The sequence below is a fragment of the Bufo bufo genome, chromosome 2 (assembly GCF_905171765.1).
Source record: "Bufo bufo chromosome 2, aBufBuf1.1, whole genome shotgun sequence".
In the NCBI taxonomy this organism is placed as follows: domain Eukaryota; kingdom Metazoa; phylum Chordata; class Amphibia; order Anura; family Bufonidae; genus Bufo; species Bufo bufo.
Genome location: NC_053390.1, coordinates 195,171,562 through 195,190,677, shown reverse-complemented (window position 1 = coordinate 195,190,677; position 19,116 = coordinate 195,171,562). Strand labels below are relative to the sequence as shown.

Here is a 19,116-nt window from a genome sequence, read left to right as displayed (position 1 = left end):
TTTATTGCCACCATATCTGTCCATTACAGAATGCAGGATTCAGTATATTCCAATGCAGTGCTGCCACCTGCAGGCCAGAATTGGAATATACTAGTAATTGGCTGGGAAGCCTTGTACAGGGTAAGGAGTATTACTACTACAGAATGCCTTCCCCGATCTTGGCCAGGGGAAGACGCCCCAGGCTGGGAAGTATGCATTTACCACTTTTAGCGCTCTCAGATGCCATAGTCACATTTGACCATGGCGTCTGAGTGTTTAAATGTCTGCTATCGGCATTATCACCAATCACAGACATTAGCCCTGAATCTCTGCAGAGACCCGGCAGTTATGGTACCCGCTGCGCCATCTTTAAAGACCGGACTTCTGCCCTACCTGTACTGTGGAGGTCCAGAAGGGGGTTAAGACTGTTTACACGCTGTGGCTGCCGCATGCGTCTGAAGCTCCTATCCCACCCTTGACAGCCAATGCATCTCTAATAGTAAAGGCCCTTTAACACAGGCCCCATCATTGCCCAGTATAAACAGCCTGGCACAAATGAACAGACAATTGTTTGTCACTGATCGCATTCTTTATGTGAGCGTAAAAATCATTGATTGTCAGCCGCATGTCCCACCTTTCTTATGTGAACAAAATAAAGTGCTCCCATTCTAAGGGAGAGTTCACATCTCCAGTGCATTTTCCGTTCTTCTGATCCGTCACAATAACAGAAAAAAATGATCCTGTAAAATGTTGTAAACAAAAGCTAATTCTGTTGCACATTTTGCATCTATTTAAACCATTTCCGTCTGAGATCCGTTTTTAGACAACAAAAAAAAGTCCTGGAAGCAGTACTTTTTTTCCATCTAAAAAAACGGATCTCAGATGGAAATGGCCCAAACGTATGCCATATGTGCATAACTGATGCACAGGATCCTGTTTTTTTTTTTTTCTTTTTTCTTTTTTTTTCTGTTCTTCTGATGGATCAGAAGAAAGGAAAATTGAACAGTGATGTGAACTCTCCCTAAAATGGTTCAGAGGTTGTTTTCCGCTGGTAATGCATGCTGACATCTTTTGTATTTCCTTGAGTTGAATTTGTAATCATCCCCATAGAGGAGTCCATTACTGCCTTTTTTGCTTTTCAGTCACAACCTAGTTTCAAGACTTCTTTGAGAACTACTGACATCCCCAAAAACTCAAGTGCAACAGGTAAGTCCTTATGCTCAGCCAACCAAAGATTTCTAACATGGCATTAATTAATGTCTCAATTTGCAGATACAGTATGTCCTGTCAAACTTTATAAAATTGGCATCTTATAATAAGTTAGGCTTGTTTGACATTTAAAAGTCTATGTACACGTTTAAGGGCATTTTTTTTATTTATTATTGCATTGTACTCATTATGAGGTAAAATAACTTTTTCATTTGGTCTTTATTAAAAATATGGAGTCCTTTTCTCTCTATAGAGCTGAGATGCTCTAGTAGCAGGATCAGAATTTTCTCTCTATTCCGTCAGGCAGGGAGCTGACGGGCTCCTTATCTCTTCTCTCTGACCTTATAAACATTAATTTAGGGTCCATTCACACGTCCGTAAGTGTTTTGCGGATGTGCACATGGCCGGCACTATAATAAAAAATGCCTATTCTTGTCCGCTATTGCGGACAAGGATAGGACATGTTCTATTTTCTTGCGGAGCCGCGAACCGGAAGTTCGGGGCCGCGGAACAGAAGTGTGGATGCGGACAATGAATGGGTCCGCACCCGTTCCACATAATTGCGGAACGGATCCGGACCATTCAAACGGACGTCTGAATGGAGCCTAAGGCTCAGTTCTTACCTTACTGATAAGAATGTGGCTCAAATAAGTATTTATGACCTCTTATTAGTAATTTAGAGATAAGAGTTATTAGATGACAAGTGGTATTCACACAGCTAAAAAACACTTAACCCTTTATGACAGAAGTGCTCAATATTTTTAATAAAGACCAATTTAAAAAAATTATTTTTAGCCCAAAATGAGTAAAATGCAATCATAAAAAATTGCCCCTGAAGGTGTACATAGCCTTTAAGTTCCATTTAAAATCTGACTCCCTCCCTTTTAAACAGCGTAGCCCCACAGCTTAAAGTCTCTCCCACGTATGAAAAGTATGCTGCCATGCAGACTTCCTGAGTGCTGGCCTTCAAGATTGGGCTGACTGGTAATGAGGTCAGATGTTTAGCTGTACAGGTATAGCCACCAGGAGTTAGGACATTAGTGTCAGTATCCCTGGTGGTCTAGGGCAGACAAAGGATTAATGCCAGCGTCCCTAGTGGTATAGGGCAGGGAAATGGTTAATTAACTTTACACAGCCCCGTGCTCCCTTACACATTTTATAGAATCTTGGAAAACCCCTTTCATTTTCAATATAAAATTATAGTAAGACCTGTTTCACACAACTGTAATATGGTTATATTTTAATGTCTATATAATCACCACAAAATCTAGAAACTTTGTGGTTCTACAGAGCCAAACTTGAATGCCCATAGTATGGGGCATCTATCAGCAGGATTAGCCCTATTAAATCAGGCATAATACCTGGTAGGGCTGACCCTGCTGATTAAAGCCATACCTTTCTGAAGCCAATCTGTTGCAGCATTTTGGACATTGAATTGAAGGGTTTCTCCAAAACACTGTAACAGATTAGCTTAAGAAAGGTACGCTTTAATCAGCAGGGTCAGTTTAACCAGGTATTACATACCTCCCAACCGTCCCGGATCCAGAGGGACAGTCCCAGATTTCAGTGGCTGTCCCGATACGGGGGAGGAATGTCCCACTTTCTGGCAGCTGTCCCTGTGTCCATAGGAAGCAGAGACAGTTTCCGTAATGAAGCAAAGAGCCGTCGCTGGCATCGGCTCCCTGCTTCATCATTCCTGCCGGCTCTCCACACCTTTGGTCTGTGCGGGGGGCCGCGCCGGCCAGCATTCAGCCTCGGCTTCGCCTCCTTTACAGACTAGAGCAGCCGATGTCCTGCTGCTGCTGCTAGGAACAAGGTAAGTATGTGGTGTTTATTTTTTTTCTGTGAGGGGCACAATGTGGGCATATTACTGTGGGGCACAGATGGGCATATTACTGGGGGCACATAACTAGGCATATTACTGGGGGCACATAACTAGGCATATTACGGGGCTCACAGCTGGGCATAATTCTGTGAAGGAGGCACATTGTGGGCATAAATACTGTGCGGTGGCATGAAGGGGGAATAATTATTTGGGGCATTAGGGGACTGGGTAGGATTAGGTGTATAGTTATGTTTTGAGGCGTGGCCTAGCACAGAAACAAATTGCTTTGCGCTCCGCACAATGTGCCCCTCTTTGTTCGTTTACAAAGTTGGGAGGTATGGCATTATGCTTGATTTAGTAGTGTGGATCCTACTCATAGTTGCTCTTCAACCAGAGAAACAGAAAGGGGGTTACTGCCAGTATATCTGGTGGTCTACAGCAGAGAAAAGGATAATGTGAGCATCTTTGGTGGTCTAGGGCAGTGAAAGAGTAGGCATTCTGTATATAGCGCTGGCCATGTGCGGGCCGCAAAATGTGGAACGCACACGGCCGGCATCCATGTATTGTGGATCCGCGATTTGCGGACCGCAAAACACTTACAGTTGTGTGAATGTAGCCTTAGTGAGGATTTCTAGGCTGGTTCCACTATGTAATATGTGCGAGATGTGTGAACACAGCCTAATGCAACTAGCAGTTTTAGCACTGTACTGTCCAAAATCTGGAGAAGCAGAAATAATTAGCAATTTCACGTGGCTTACTTGCATATACAGCTGAAGTCATACATTTACACCTTTTTCGCCATTTTTGACATTGACTCCTAGTACATATTCCCTCTCTTAGGTCAATCGCTACGATATTTCCAGAATGTAAAATGTTGGAATAATACTAGAGACAGTGCTTTATTTCAGCTTTTATGTTTCATCACACAAACTTATGACGTCAGCTTTACTTACATTTCAGTTATCCTAATGAACTAGAATTTGTTAGCTGCATATACTTAACCCATGCAGCTCCTTGGTACTCCAGTGATATTTGACTGGTAGGTGTGTTTAGTGAAATACAAGATAATCCAGTATGAAAGTCATCTTTTGTAATAAAAAATAAAAAAAAATGTGAAAGGGAATTATTTGCCATTATATAAATGTATAATCTTCCCTAATCCCAGATCCGGTGGAGCAGACAGAACATCGTCTCTTGGCTGCCATCTAGTGTCAGCTTGTAACATTTTTCGTATTGCTGTGCGCACATTTGACCTTGTTCTTAGACCTCATTCAGACTAACATATGTAAACAGGGATTAGAAATGCTATGTACGGCAATTCTTGTTCATATGCAGATGTGTGGTATTGTCAGTATGTAAGCAGTATTTTGTCCGAAACATGTATTTCATACTCGCCCGAGGGAGAAAAGTTCTATATACACCATGCAATGGGGCTTGCTGAAAATGTGTTCGCTGTATGAAAAACAAGTAGGTGTCAAAATGCAAATGCCCTCTGTTTTTAGACAGTGTTTTAGGGATCAGATTAGTCTGAATGAACCATTCAACGGAATATTGTCCACTAAGTGGGACTCTGTGATTGAATTCATGGCACTTAAACAGGTTGTCCACCAGATCGGTGGCTAACAACCCACACCCCTGCCGAGCAGCTGTGGCCTTGTGGCTCTGGCATAGGTCCCACTACTCCTAGAATAGCCTTAAAAAGGTATTCTGGTTATAGAAAGTTATCCCCTATCAACAGGATAGGCGATAACTATGAGATCGGTGGGGGTCCCAGCGGTAGGTTCCCACCGCCAATCAAGAGAACAGGGGCGCCATACCCCTTGGAGCCCCCCTGTAATGGAGCGGCTGGTCAGAAAAGTGGATAGGGGATAACTTTTCTATAAGAAAAAATCTTTCTGGTACTTATATACTGATGACTAAGGCTATTTTCCCACTAGCGTTTATATTTTCCGGAATTGACATCCGTCGTAGGGTCTCAATACCGGGAAAAAACATTTCTGTTTTGTCCCCATTCATTGTCAAGAGGGACAAAACGTAACTGAACAGAACGGAATGCTCCAAAATGCATATTGTGGCACATTATACCACCCCAACAGAGCCAAATACCACAGCCCATGACAAAATACTGCTAGCAGCACAAAATATATCCCCAAAAACATTCACTGGCCGGCTGTGAGGAGGGCTCAGGCGGTCCCTTAGACATCGGCCCACCGGGAAATTTCCCTGTAAGGTCTATGACCAATCCGCCCCTGATCACAGCTGAGGGAAATCTGTGGACATTGAGATCAGTACACACAGCTTTTAGACGGCCCTGAAAAACGTAGATTCAAACTTTCCCTTTAAGTATGCTTTCAGTAATATAGATCAGATAGTATGCAAAGAACTGGAGAAAACTACTATCACATTTCATCAACTTGCAAATCACTCATTAGTGCTGTCCATAAATTAAGCTTTGCGCCCTTCAGGATTGCATTAAGTGCACTAAATCTTTCATCTGTGTGACCTCAACCAGCACTTCTGATGTGATGGCCGTATTGGAGTATTGATGTAATTGCCTGAACACAAGAAGCAGAGCATGCTACTAATGTATGAAAGCATATGTGAGGAACACATCCATTTCCATATGTCTTATTTAGTGATGCCCTGATTCGTGAGACCTTTGGTGTACATGGAGGACCTATAAAAAGCATAACTATATGTTATCTTATACCCTCTCCGTCTCTTGTGCAGATAAACAGCAACTGCATGAAGCCCATTCTTATCAAGCTAAAGAGGACAATCCCTCCGACGCCGGAGAACAAAGGAGAGACACAGACAGTAAGAAAGAGGAGTACAAATGGAGGCTATCCCAGCTTCTAGGTTCTGAGCAGGCAGTGGGTGAAGAATACCAGAGTGACACCAACTCTGCGGAGAGTGTGTGCACAGAGGACTTTGCTGTACAGTTCAAGCAACGAATGATCGAACCAATAGCAAGTTCAGAGGCTCATGAAAATGGACAGTACAACACTGGGAAAACGACTGTAGATGACTCTGAAGGTGTATCACTACTACTCCCATCTTCTGAGGACAGCCCTGGAGACCATCTCAACACAGCTAGGAGAGAAGACATCCTCCAAAAGTTCAAAGAGGAGTTGGAGGACGACTTGCTAGCTGCTGTTACCAAAAAGGATCAAGAGGATCAAGCTTCAGGCAGAAACCGAGAGAGGAAAGATAGTGTGGAGTCTTTAGGAGGACAGATTTCAAGGCTGAGCCAAGCAAATCATTCTAAGTTTTCAAGCCTACAGAGTTTGGAGAAAAGTTCTGTTGTAAGCCACTTGTCATCAAGAGGTGGTGAAGATCACCAACCAGCTCTTTATACCAAGAACTCCTCTGTAGGAGAGGACATGAGCAGGACTGAACTTCCACACTCAACCAAGGCAGGCAGGGAGATGAATATTTATTCGTGTGAGGAGCAGAGGCATTCTAAAGAAGCTCATCAAACTGAATGTAAAACCCCAAATCTCATGTTGAGTACCACTGGAAGTGAGGGTTGTCCTAAAGACACGTTGGATGAAGGCTGGATGAATAGATCTGAAGGATTCAAGAATGTTCTTCTAATTCCCACAAAAGAAGATGCAAGGTGTACAGATACAGTCTGTGAAGTGATTGACCCGAGTGTGCTCCTAAGGTGTATGGACAGGAAGGATGACGCCGGAGGAAGTCCATTACTTAGTAAGAAATCATTATACTGTGGAACAGAAATGGGAAAAGCAAACTGCACCGTCAGTTTGAGTAAGTCATAGACTGGGTCTACATACATTTAAAGGGGTTGCCCACCAACATAAAAAGCTCTCTGCTAAAATTAGTAGTAAGTTTTATAATAAAAAAAAAATTCAGACACATTTTTATGTCACTAGAGATCCACTTTAAAGAAACAAAGGATTGATCTGCAGGCCATATACACATAGAGGCCCAGTTACATGGGCCGATGATCGGCTGAACTAGTGTTCAAAAGAATGCTCATTCCTGGTCATTGACCCACTTAAACATGGCAGCGATCGGCTAACAAATGAGAATCAGACGCTCATATGTTGACTGCTTGCATCTTTTATGTAGCCTAAAATACATGGTTGTCATGTAAACATGGATTTGCTGCCATCAATATGCACACTGAATGAGGAACTAACAATGTCCTTCGAGCGGAGCTGACCTGCGGAGGGTTTCATACTTGCCTGATCCCTACTGCTGGGTTACGGTTCCTTTGCTCCCCCATCACTGCTGCACATTTGTGGACTCTCGTGGCAACATCTGGTTTGACATGGGTCATGTGGCTGCTGCCAATGACTAGCCATAGTGGTGACGTGTCCCACATGTGTCATGTCACTGGGTTACGTGATACATGGAGCCTGATGTTGACATGGGGAGACTGGAGATTTGCAGCGATGGGGAGTGAAGGAGCTGGAACGATGCAGCACGGAACAAGTAAGGATGATTTCCTCAACAGACTCTGCTATGCCAGAAAGGTCCCTGGTGGTGAACAACCCCTTTTAAATTCTGGGAAATTTCAACTCTTTGGAATACCCAGCACCCTGCTCAGATTTGTGGAACTTGGAGTGACACTCAGACATATACCAGTCCGTAATGAATCTTGAAGGCACCAGAAGTCTTCTAAAAGGGAGTTTATCACTTCCTAAGCAACTATAATGCCATGTAGGTTACTGGCCCCAAAATGTGACCATTCCTTTCTTGTGAAAATCGGGTCCTCCAATCCTAAAAAATGCTTCTTTTTATGCAAATAAGGGTTTGGGGGCTGCTCTGTTTGGTGCACCATTGTAAGATCATCAACACCACTTAGCACCTGTCGTTTTGTTTGAATGACAGTCCCTGAGATTTCAAGGGAAGTCAAGTGCACTGAACAGAGCCGCTCTGCCCACAGTGCACCAATAAAATAAAAAGAAGCATTTATCAGGATTAGAGGATCAGATTTTCACAAGAAAGGTATGGTTATGTTTTGGGACACCTACCTTACCTGGGGGTTTGCTTACTTTGAGATTGATTTTGGAGGTGACAGACTCCCTTTTGAACAAAGCTTTAAAGCATCCGTCAATGCTTCAGCCAATAGAGTGGAAATTCATCCTCCAATGTCTTTCAATTGGATATTACATACAAATCAGTCCCCCTCTGTGCGCCTTTCTTGCCAGTGTGATTTATTATAAGTAGTAATGGTAAGTGACTGGTAATTGTAGATGCTAATATTAATTGTAGCGCAGTTGATGTGCGCATAATAGGCCAGGTAACCACGGCATGTCTCCTCCGAGATTCGTCCGATGGATGTGGAAGTATGTAAGAATCCAGCTGCCTCTAAGAAATCCTGCAGCTGCATTTTTAAAGTTCTTTCAAAAAAGAAAATACAGCAAAAACTGTATCATATCATCTGGTATATAAAATACAAAAAGTCCTTCCATAACGTAGAGTACTAAGATGATCTAATGAAAAAAAATAAAGTGATCGTGTGACATCTGAAATCCATATTATCTTAGATGTAAACTTGTAAATGGAAGAAAAAAAGAAAAAAACTGTGGCACAACGTAAGCCTCGTCATGCGCAAAACATGGGTGACTGATGAAGGTAGCCGAGGTGGAAAGTGTCCAGAAACTGATCCAACAAGACGCTCACTTATCTAACCAAAGATTTTACTTGGTTATCCAAATTTTCCTGTGGAGCCCAACCCCTATCCTACTTAAGGATTCTTGGTCATAGCAACAATATAAAAGCAACATTTTGTCTTCTGCTTCAAGTGAATTGTGATCCAGCGTCTCGGTGGGGGTTGGACACCCTGTACCCCCGTCAATCGGTTGTTTTAGGCTGCTGTGGCACTGGAAACCATACTCAATACATTGTGTAGTGGCCGTAATGAAGCTCAGCTCCCATTCAAGTGAATGGGAGCAGAGCAGGGGCAGGCTGGGAACGTAAAGTGGGCCTGGAAAAAAAGCCTAAAAGTGTCCCTATGTTGTAGGCGAGTCCAAGGGGCAGCAATACCATAGTGCAGTGATGGCTAACCTTTGGCACTCCAGCTGTGGTGAAACTACAACTCCCAGCATGCTCCATTCATTTTCTATGGAGTTCTGAGAACAGTCAAGCAAGTGTACATCTTAGGAGTCGTAGTTTTGCCACATCTGGAGTGCCGGAGGTTAGCCACCACAGCCATAGTGCAGCACAAAATACCGTCCCAGCAGAACTAAATAGCACAGTGCAGCAAAAAATACTGCTACCCTCGCCACAGTATTCAACTGTATCCCTGTCCTGAGGATGGTAATACAGTTGAATTCAAGAGGGCACCTGTGGATGCCGGCCAGGTGCATAAGTACCCATGTTCCAAGCATTAATTAATGCTGAGACCGTCAGATCGTTATGCACCTGACCAGCAGTCATTGGCCCACTAGGAAATTTCCTCATGGGGTCTATGGCCAGTCCGCCCCTGGAGCTCAGTTTCCGTGCATTAGTACTGGAAACTACACAGTGGACAGAGGCTTCTGCTCCATACACTGTTAGCTTCCACTGTCACAGCAGCGTAAAACCGCTGATTGGTGGTGGTGTTGGACCTGTACCGATCTGATATTGATGACCTATCTGGAGGAGAGAACCCTTTTAATGTCTGTTAGGGTTCATTGACACGTCCGTAGAATGGGTCCGCATCCGTTCCGCAACTTGCGGAACGGGTGCCGACCCATTCATTCTCTATGGGGCAGGAATGGAGCTCTGGAAAAAAATAGAACATGTCCTATTCTTGTCCGCAATTGCGGACAAGAATATGCATTTCTATGGGGGTGCTGGCCAGGTGTATTGCGGATCCGCAATACACTACGGACGTGTGAATGGACCCTTTGGCTGGATGCAGTTTTTGGGGCAGTGGTAGATTCTGACACAATTTGTTTGTTTTAGAAGTTATCCTTTTAATTAAACTTCTCTTGTTTTTTATTCACTCTTGAAACTGCAACAAAACTTGTAGATATGAATCCAGCCTTAGCTGGACTGAAAGGAAACCTGTCACCGGGATTTTGTGTATAGAGCTGTGGACATGGGTTACTAGATGGCCGCTAGCACATCCGCAATACCCAGTCCCCATAGCTCTGTGTGCTTTTATTGTGTAAAAAAAACAATTTTATACATATGCAAATTAACCTGAGATGAGTCCTGTCCCTGACTCCTCTCACGTACAGGACTCCTCTCAGGTTAATTTGCATATGTATCAAATGTTTTTTTTTTACACAATAAAAGCACACAGAGCTATGGGGACTGGATATTGCGGATGTGCTAGCGGCCATCTAGCAACCCATGTCCTCAGCTCTACACCCAAAATCCCGGTGACAGGTTCGTTTTAAAGTGCAGAGGGCGCGGCAGTTGCAGTGAGCAGAACCTCTAGGTGTAACGGCAACGCCCCTGTTGCTCCTAGAGGCTCATTTGCATATATTAAAACATCATTTTTCTCAGCAATGCGGTCACATATGAACATGGAACCATCATAGATACCTTCAAAGAATGTGTGTAAACCAGTCCGCTTATATGTTCTGTTCAAATAGTGTTTTATACAATATTTTATTCAATATTCATCCTCTGACACTGTGTTTGTGAATAGCATTTCTACATGATCAATTATATATATTAAAACAGGACAAAACGACCGAGCGGAAGATCTCATCCCTGTGGACTCCTCAGTGACAGAAGATAGCAAAGGTTCTCCTGTATACAAGCATGTGGCCGGTACGTAGTTACATAGGTTGTGTTTGTCAGGCCTCTAAAGCTGCCATAGACACAGAATCTAACGTGCCCCGTTAGCTCAGCCAAACATGTTGGGGCAGATTTGTCAAAACTGGGTAACGGAGGTCTAAAAAATGAAAGGTGGAGTCTGATTGGTTGCTATGGGCAGCTAAGTCGGCTTTTGATAAATCTGCCCAGGGAGTAGTGTTGGGCGGGCACCAAGGAATGGAACAGATAAAAATCCAACCTGTTCTATCCTACTACTTTGCTGGGCATCAGTTTTCTGCAAATAGACTAATCTTTATCTAATGTCTATGACCACCACTATCTGACCATACATGGAAGTAGCATAGCCCCATTTTCCCCCTTTGTGTGACTATAATTTGTTCATTTAAAAAAGTAAATAAAAATTAGTTCAACCAGTTCATAACCCCTTAAGGACCAGGCTGATTTTCATTTTTGTGTTTTCATTTTTTACTCTTTGCCTTCTCGGAGCCATAACATTTTTATTTTTCCATTCACAGGGTATGTTTTTCGCAGGGCAAGTTGTACTTTCCAATGGCACCATTTAATATTGCATATGTTGTTGTGGAAAGCTGGAAAAAAATTCCAAATGGGGTGGAATTGAAAAAAATTAATAAAAAATTCCACCATACTTTTATGGTTTTCAGTTTTACGTGTTTCCTTCCTTTTCCGGATCGGTACAATTATAGCGATACCATATATGTATAGTTTTTCTTGTGTTTTAATACTTAACACAAAAATTAAAAACATATTTTTTCTTTGCATTGGTATTGGGTTCCTAATTTCAGCCATCTGAATGGTAAACACTGCTCATTTTTCCCCGTAAGGTGTTGCTTTGAAGAGTTTTGATGCCGTGACTGTTGACAGTGATTTGGACTCTGTGACAACGGAAAGAGTCCGAGATCACATCCGTAAAGCTTTGGGCAACAGCAAAGGAGGTGAGAGGCTATAAATCAGTTCATTGGGATTATTTTTGGGATAGATAACAGTTGCTTGTTTGTGCAATCAGGGGAGAAATTTGCGTATAGTTGGGGGGAGGGGTCACATGGAAAATACAGCGTGATCTGCAGGCAGCATGTTATCGAGCTGGAGGAGCCGAGCAGAGATTAATATATCGATTCTGCAAAACTTGTTATTTATTAATTGAAATCCCTGCTTTTCTATGATTGGGAGTCCAATGAGTGGAGCTATTCAGTGACTGACATCCTTTCCTCTATGACTGTACATAAAGGGATAGCTGTCAGTCACTGAGTAGGGCCTCCATAGCATAGAGAGAGCAGAGGTTTAGAGGGGCTCCCCAGGGCTTTGCCTAAATTCTCTGTTTCAGCTAACCTGTACTTAGCCTTCTGTCGCACCACCGATTCCCCGATCTCAGCTGTGATCACTCCACCACCCAACTGGCTGCAGGCGCTTCCACTGAAGTCCGAATCGGATGTGCTCCTGTGTCTTCCTGTTCAGCTGCTTAATTTACATGACACTGAACAGGAAGACAGAGGAGCACATAGGAGTCAGCAGGTCACGGGATCACAGCCAAGATCCATTGAATCAGCAGGAAGATGGAAGTGTAGGTGCTGCAGAAAGTCTCTTCCTTCCACAGGTGACTTGAAACACTTTTAGGGCTCATGCACATGCCCGTTGCCCGGGCGTGCCCGTATTGGGTCCCGCAAGCACCACAAAGTGCTTCCGTGGGGTTTCTGTCTGTGCCTCCACACTGCAAAAAAATTGTGCATGCACTACTTTTCTACGGTGCGGACGGACCACGGTCCCATTCAAGTTGAATGGGTCTGGATGCGTCTGCGGAATCCGCACGGATGTTGCTTGTGCATTGGGGACCGCAAATTGTGGTCTCCAATGCACGGAACGGCCGATCAACGGCCGTGTGCATGAGCCCTTAAGTGAATAAATGACAAGTTATACTGAATCTTACCTCTTCAAACTATATATCAGTCTGCTCAGTTCTATAACTGCCTGCAGATTGCACTGCACTTCCACGACGACCTTTGTTTCTTGTTATTTACTATTTTATACCTTTACATATATGTAGTTTGGGCTCTCCTATGATATTGCTCATTTTGGTCTTGGTAAATAAACTCCATCTCTGTGACTCAGCTTATATAAGCTGCTACGTCAGGTCTCGTGGGATCGTTGCTAGAAAGTTTGTCCTGACTTATGTACACATGTAGAGTAAAAAGCTATTGCTTGCCACTCATTATAGTTGATACTTTAGTTTTTTTTCTCTTTCAAAACAATTCTATGGAAAATCCTATATTTATTTCTCTAACAGATTCCAGTCACAAAACCAGAAGATTTACACGCAGTAAAAGTAGCTCTGGGAGGTAGGTTCTATCATTTCTACTGAATTGTTTCATATTCTCTAGCTAAATTTACAAAGAAAGTGTAAAAAAAGCATTTTTAATCTACAAAAATGTTATCATGAGAGGTAGAGAAAAGTGTGATTACAGTCCAGCCTAAAATCCTTGTCCCTTCCCTTCTCCCAGTTGTGACCAGACTTACCAGTAAGAAACTGGTTGCTTGGATTCTGCTGCCTGACCAGCTGTGGTAGTAGTGCAGTTGTTTTGGGAACCCTGCTGAAGAATAAAGGTGCCCATACTCCTTCAATAGCTGTTGGCTGAATGATCATTCGGGTGACGGCTATTTCTCCCGACACCCCCATACACATTACACACTCAGTTTAGTGCAGCATGTATGTGTTTTCAATATGAAGGGAGGAGAAAGCTGCTGTCAGACACCTATGGCAATAGATTATCTCCCAGGAGAACAAAACGATCAGGCAAGGGAGAGTTATGATCTCTGTTACAATGGCAGATCATGCTGCTGCTGTCCTATGAGCATGAGTGTCGGTTGCCTGTGTGTGAATAGGAACCAGTATTAAGTGTATATATACTATAAAGGTTAATCCTCCTTTGCCGTGGGTGGTGTTGATTGCTCTGCCATATATTCTCTGCTGTGTGTCCACCCCTTGCCTGATCATCAGGTTCTGTTAGCTTCTACTAGACCTTGCAAAGGAGCTATAATCCATTTGTCTGTGTGCCAGTTCTGACATTGTGCCACCTGTCCTGATCTCTGGACTGGATTATGGATTTGCACAAACGCTGCCTGCCCTGACCTCTGCCTGTTTCCTCATTACGAGTATTGCCTGTCCCCTTGGTGCTTCTGCTGGGTGGCTCTGATCCCCGTGGGTCAGCCTTCCACACCAGTGGCACAGTGGTTCCACACCTACAGCTGTAACAAGCTCGCAATAGACATTAGACTGTTGGCTGGTGCCCACGAAAATGCTGAATTTAGCTGACAATACACTGATGTCTATAGGGACCATAAGAGGGACACTGTGGCTCCTTACCACCGTGGCTAATATAGGAAGGATTCTCAGTCAGGATACCGTTATTTCATTATGTATACAGGAAAAAGGTTTGTCTGAACCAGTTGTCGGGTGAGAGTCTGGATGACACCATACACAGTATGTCTGAACCACGCTGTCCGTGGGTCCACATATATGTTATGTGTATGGCTAGCTTTAGTCTATCAACTAATCCATTTATATTCACTTTCAGATATCCTGACTTTAGCAAAGTATCCACAGATGATGAAGAAGACTTTGATAGACCATTTACAAACAGAGAACTAAAGGATGACCTTTCTAAACGATGGATCTCCAGCACTCTTAAATCCGCAGAGTCCTCCAGAGATAGCTGTGCAAAGGGCATACCCAGTGACATACTGGTAGGTCACATTGGTGCATTCATACTATTTATACTGTTGTCGCTAATTATTGCACTTGGTGGGCACATAGGTCTATTTATACTATATGTAATGTGGCACAGCTCTTGCCACGGAAGTCCAGTGCTTCTTTGTGGTTTTATTTGCTCTTCTTCAGGAGCATAAAAACTTTCTCTCTGGTGCCACCTATAAGTAGCTACCCTCTCAGCCAGTCTGATCTGTAATAGAGCCTAGAGATATGGCTGAGGATTATTAGCCAAACCAGAGACACACATCTGTAGACAGCTTTGTTTCGAAGTTTTTGCTCGTCATCGGTACAGAGTAGAGTTCTGGTTGACAGGGTGAGATGCCTTCAAAACCTCAGTAATAGCCATACACATTACTCTAAGGCCTCTTGCACACAAACGTTGTGCATCCGTTCCGTGCAACGTCCGTGAGGCGGCCGGGACGGATCGAGGCTCATTCAATTTGAACAAGTTCTATTTTTTTTGCGGTGCGGAGGCACGGGCAGAAACAACACGGAAGGACTCCGTAGTGCTTCCGTGGGGTTCCAATCCGTGCTTCCTTTCCGCATCTCTGTGATTGCAGACCCATTCAAGTGAATGGGTTCGCATCCGTGATGCAGAGTGCACACGGGCCGGTGCCCGTGTATTGCGGACACGCCATATGCGGGTCGCAATACGGCCACAGGCACACAACGTTCGTGTGCAAGAGGCCTAAAGGTGATCAAAAGGATTTCAACCAAAATGAACGATCATTGGGTTGAAATTTAACCACTTCCAGACTGGGCCATTTGCCCCCTTCCTGACCAGGCCTAATTTTGCAAATCTGATGTGTCACTTTATGTGGTAATAACTTTGGAACGCTTTTACTTATCCAAACCATTCAGAGATTGTTTTCTCGTGACACATTGTACATCATGTTAATGGTAGATTTGAGTCAATATGTTTTACCTTAATTTATAAAAAAAATCCAAAAGTTTACGAAAATTTGAAAAAATTAATTGGTTTTTAAATTTGAATCTCTCTGCTTTTAAGACAGATAGTGATACCTCATAAAATACTCATTAATTAACATTCCCCATATATCTGCTTTATGTTGGCATCATTTTGGTAATGTTATTTTATTTTTTTAGGACGTTAGAAGGTTTAGAATTTTAGAAGCAATTTTTGAAATTTTTAAGAAAATTTCCAAAATCAACTTTTTTAACGGACCAGTTTAGTTCTGAAGTCACTTTGAGGAGCTCACATAATAAAAAACACCCATAAATGACCCTATTTCAGAAACTACACAATGTTGTTAACCCTTTAAGTATTCCACAGGAATTAAAGCAAAATAGATGTGAAATTTCAAAATGTAACTTTTTTTGCAGATTTTCCATTTTAATCTATTTTTTCCTGTAACATATCAAGGGTTAACAACAACACAAAGCTCAATATTTATTACCCTGATTCTGCAGTTTACAGAAACACCCCATATGTGGTCGTATACAGATCCATGGGCACGCGACAGGGCACAGAAGGCAAGGAGCGCCATATGGTTTTTGGTGGGCAGATTTTGCTGGAATGGTCTTAGGGTGCTATGTTGCATTTGAAGAGACCCTAAGGTACCCCCACAGTGAAAACCCCCAAAAAGTGACCACATTTTGTATCCAAGGAATTTGTAAGGGGTGTAGCAGCGCTGCAGATGGCGACCAAAATGGTCACCAATGCGTCTTAAAATTTGCATATGGCGACAAGACTTTTTAGCCTTGTCACCATTTGCGACAGAGCTGCTGCGCTGTAGCTGAATATTGCGGCGGGGCATGGGATCCAATAATTCATTTTCCCGCTGCCCCAGCGCAGGCGTTCGCTCAACAGCACAGGGGAGAAGGAAGCAGTCTCTCCCTCCCCCTGTGCCTCTGCTGCCACCAATGAAAAGACAGAGGGGAAGAGGAGGGGAGGGGCTGTGGCCACTGCGCCACCAATGATTTTAACTCACCCATTAATTCAAATACAGGAGGCGGGTACTGGCTGCAGAATCACATAGCCGGCACCCGACCTCTATGACAGGGCGCTGCGATCCGCGGCAGTTAACTCCTCAGGTGCCGCATGTGAGGGGTTAACTGCCGCGGATCGCAGCTACCTGTAATAGAGGTCGGGTGCCGGCTATGTGATTCTGCTGCCGGCATTCGCCTCCTATGTTTGAATTAATGGGTGAGTTAACATCATTGGTGGCGCAGTGCGCCTACTCCCCCCAAGTATTAAAGTCAATGGTGGCAGTGGCCACAGGGTCCCCTCCCCTCCTCCTCAGTGGCAGTTCCCATCGGAGCCCCAGTGGTGAAGTTGCGGGACTCCAATCGGTTACCATGGCAGCCAGGACGCTACTGAAGCCTTGGCTGCCATGGTAAGCTCCCTGCTGCCGTGTGCAGAAAGCCCAGGGAAGCAGGGAGAGTGTGAGGTCCTATTTACCCTAATAGAGCTCTATTATGGTGAATAGGACAAGGGTTGTAGCCCCTAAGGGGGCTAATAGTTAGTAAATAAAAAGTGTAAAAATAAAAAAAAGTAAAAAAAAAACACGAACACCAAAATATTAAGTATTAATCGCCCCCTTCCCAATTTTACTTATAAAATATATAAACAATAAATAAACATATTACATATTGCCACGTCCGAAAAGTCCAAACTATTAAAATATTAAAAAATTTCTCCTATGCGGTGAACGTCGTAAAAGGAAAAAAAATAATAACCGTGTCACCTTGTTCCCCCCAAAAAAATAGGATAGGACTGTTCTATTATGGGCCGGACGTTCCATAAAATGGTATCGCGTGGTATCGAATGGTGTCGCAATACTTTTTTATGGTATCGAAACCGAATAAAAATGTTGGTATCGTGACATCCCTAATATGTAGTGCTGGCTCATTACTGTGACCTGTGTCTCATCTTCTCCAAGTCTTTTTTTTTTAATTATAATTACATATATTTTCAATTTGGCGACTAAAAATTTAATTTGGCTCCTAATTTTTCAGTTTAGGAGCCAATGGCTCCTGTTTATTTTTTTTAGTCTGGAGCACTGAGTAGTGAGCACTTGACCCAACAGCGTTTCATAGAATTTATAATACTTGGCTGTGAAAATGGAAAATACATTTTTTTTATTTATTTTTTTGCAAGAAAATAGTGCTTTAACCCCAACTTTCTTTTTCACAAAAGATAACCAGAGAATATCCCTCCACAATCTGCTACCCATTCTCTCCTGAATACAGTAACACCCCAATTGTGGTCGTATACTGTTATTTCAGGATACGCCAGGGCTCAGAAAGGGAAGGAGCGGCATCTGGATTTTCTAACATGGAATTTTCTGTCATGGCTTTTAAGATCGATAACTTTTTATTTTTTTTGTTGACTGAGTTGCGTGAGGGCTTATTTTGTGCGGGACAAGCTGTGGTTTTTATTGGCACTATTTTGGGGTACATATGGCTTTCTGGTCGCTTTTTACCTCATTTTTTGGGAGATGAAGTCACAAAAAAAGCTGTTTGGTGTCATTTTAAATATATATATTTTTTTTACACTGTTCACTTGATGGGGTAGATCATGTGATATTTTTATAGATCTGGTCGTTATGGACGCAACAATACCAAATATGTAAAAAAAAAAATTTTTTACGTTTTACACAATAATTTTTATAATAATAGAGCCATATTTTTTTAATTCTTCTGGCTATGGTCTCGTGTGAGGGCTTGTTTTTTGCGGGATGAGGTGATGTTATTATTGCTACCATTTTGGGGTACATATGACTTTTTGATTGATATTATGTTTTTTGGTAAGTGAGGTGACTGAAAAAGATGTTTTGGAGTGATTCTTATTTGTTTGTTTTTTTACACCATTCACTTGATGGGGTAGATCATGTGATATTTTTGTAGAGCTGGCCATAACGGACGCGGTGATACCAAATTTTATTTATTTTTGTCTATTTTATTTTATTTTTTAAAATTTTTACAATTTTTTAAATGGCTAAATTGGGGGGGGGGGGGGGGGACATTTTTTTTACATGTGAAACTTTTTTTATTTTTTTATTTTACACTTTGTGTCCCCCCATAAGGTCATACAAGACCTCTGGATGACATTTAACTTCTTTTTTTTTTTTTTTCACTGTTGAGTTCTCCTGTAACGGGCTGACATAGTAGCCCCAGTTACAGGGGAAATACACCCCCCAGAGAGGCTGTACAGCAGTATACTATGCTGTACAGCCTCAGTGCAGGGCTGATTGAGGACAGTAGGATGAAAGATCTTTTGGTCAAACACGGATCGTTCATGAACTGAAGATCTTTCTTTAAAAGAAGGTTTCATTGAACATCGCTAGGTTTCATTGAACATGTGTGGCCAGTTTGAACAACTATAGCAGCCAATATGGACTAAAACGTGTGTGGCCACGTCTGTGAAGCTAACGTTCACCAGTTGTTTGTTTACCTACGGTTCATCAAACTACTTCTACCTAATGTGTATGTCCACCTTTAGACACTTCTGATTCTTCTTGCGTATATCCAGCTGGTGTAGAAAGTCTTGCAGTTAATGCTTCCTGATAAATGTGTGCAAAATAGCTCTCCTCCAGAAGGAAGAGAGACCACT

General features: G+C 42.8%; 1 protein-coding gene across 3 annotated transcripts in view; it reads left to right on the top strand.

Moving 5' to 3' along the window:
• LOC120991398 (trichohyalin-like) overlaps positions 1-19,116 on the top strand; it is a 76,660-nt gene that overhangs the window by 12,011 nt on the left and 45,533 nt on the right. The window contains exons 4-9 of one of the 3 annotated variants that reach the window (XM_040420215.1): positions 1,122-1,185; positions 5,744-6,724; positions 10,664-10,753; positions 11,602-11,712; positions 13,059-13,110; positions 14,347-14,515. In XM_040420215.1, the coding sequence (XP_040276149.1) occupies positions 1,122-1,185; positions 5,744-6,724; positions 10,664-10,753; positions 11,602-11,712; positions 13,059-13,110; positions 14,347-14,515 (1,467 nt within the window). Of the gene's footprint in view, positions 1-1,121; positions 1,186-5,743; positions 6,785-10,663; positions 10,754-11,601; positions 11,713-13,058; positions 13,111-14,346; positions 14,516-19,116 lie in introns of all 3 variants that reach the window. The other 2 variants (XM_040420214.1, XM_040420216.1) reach the window with 2 other exon arrangements.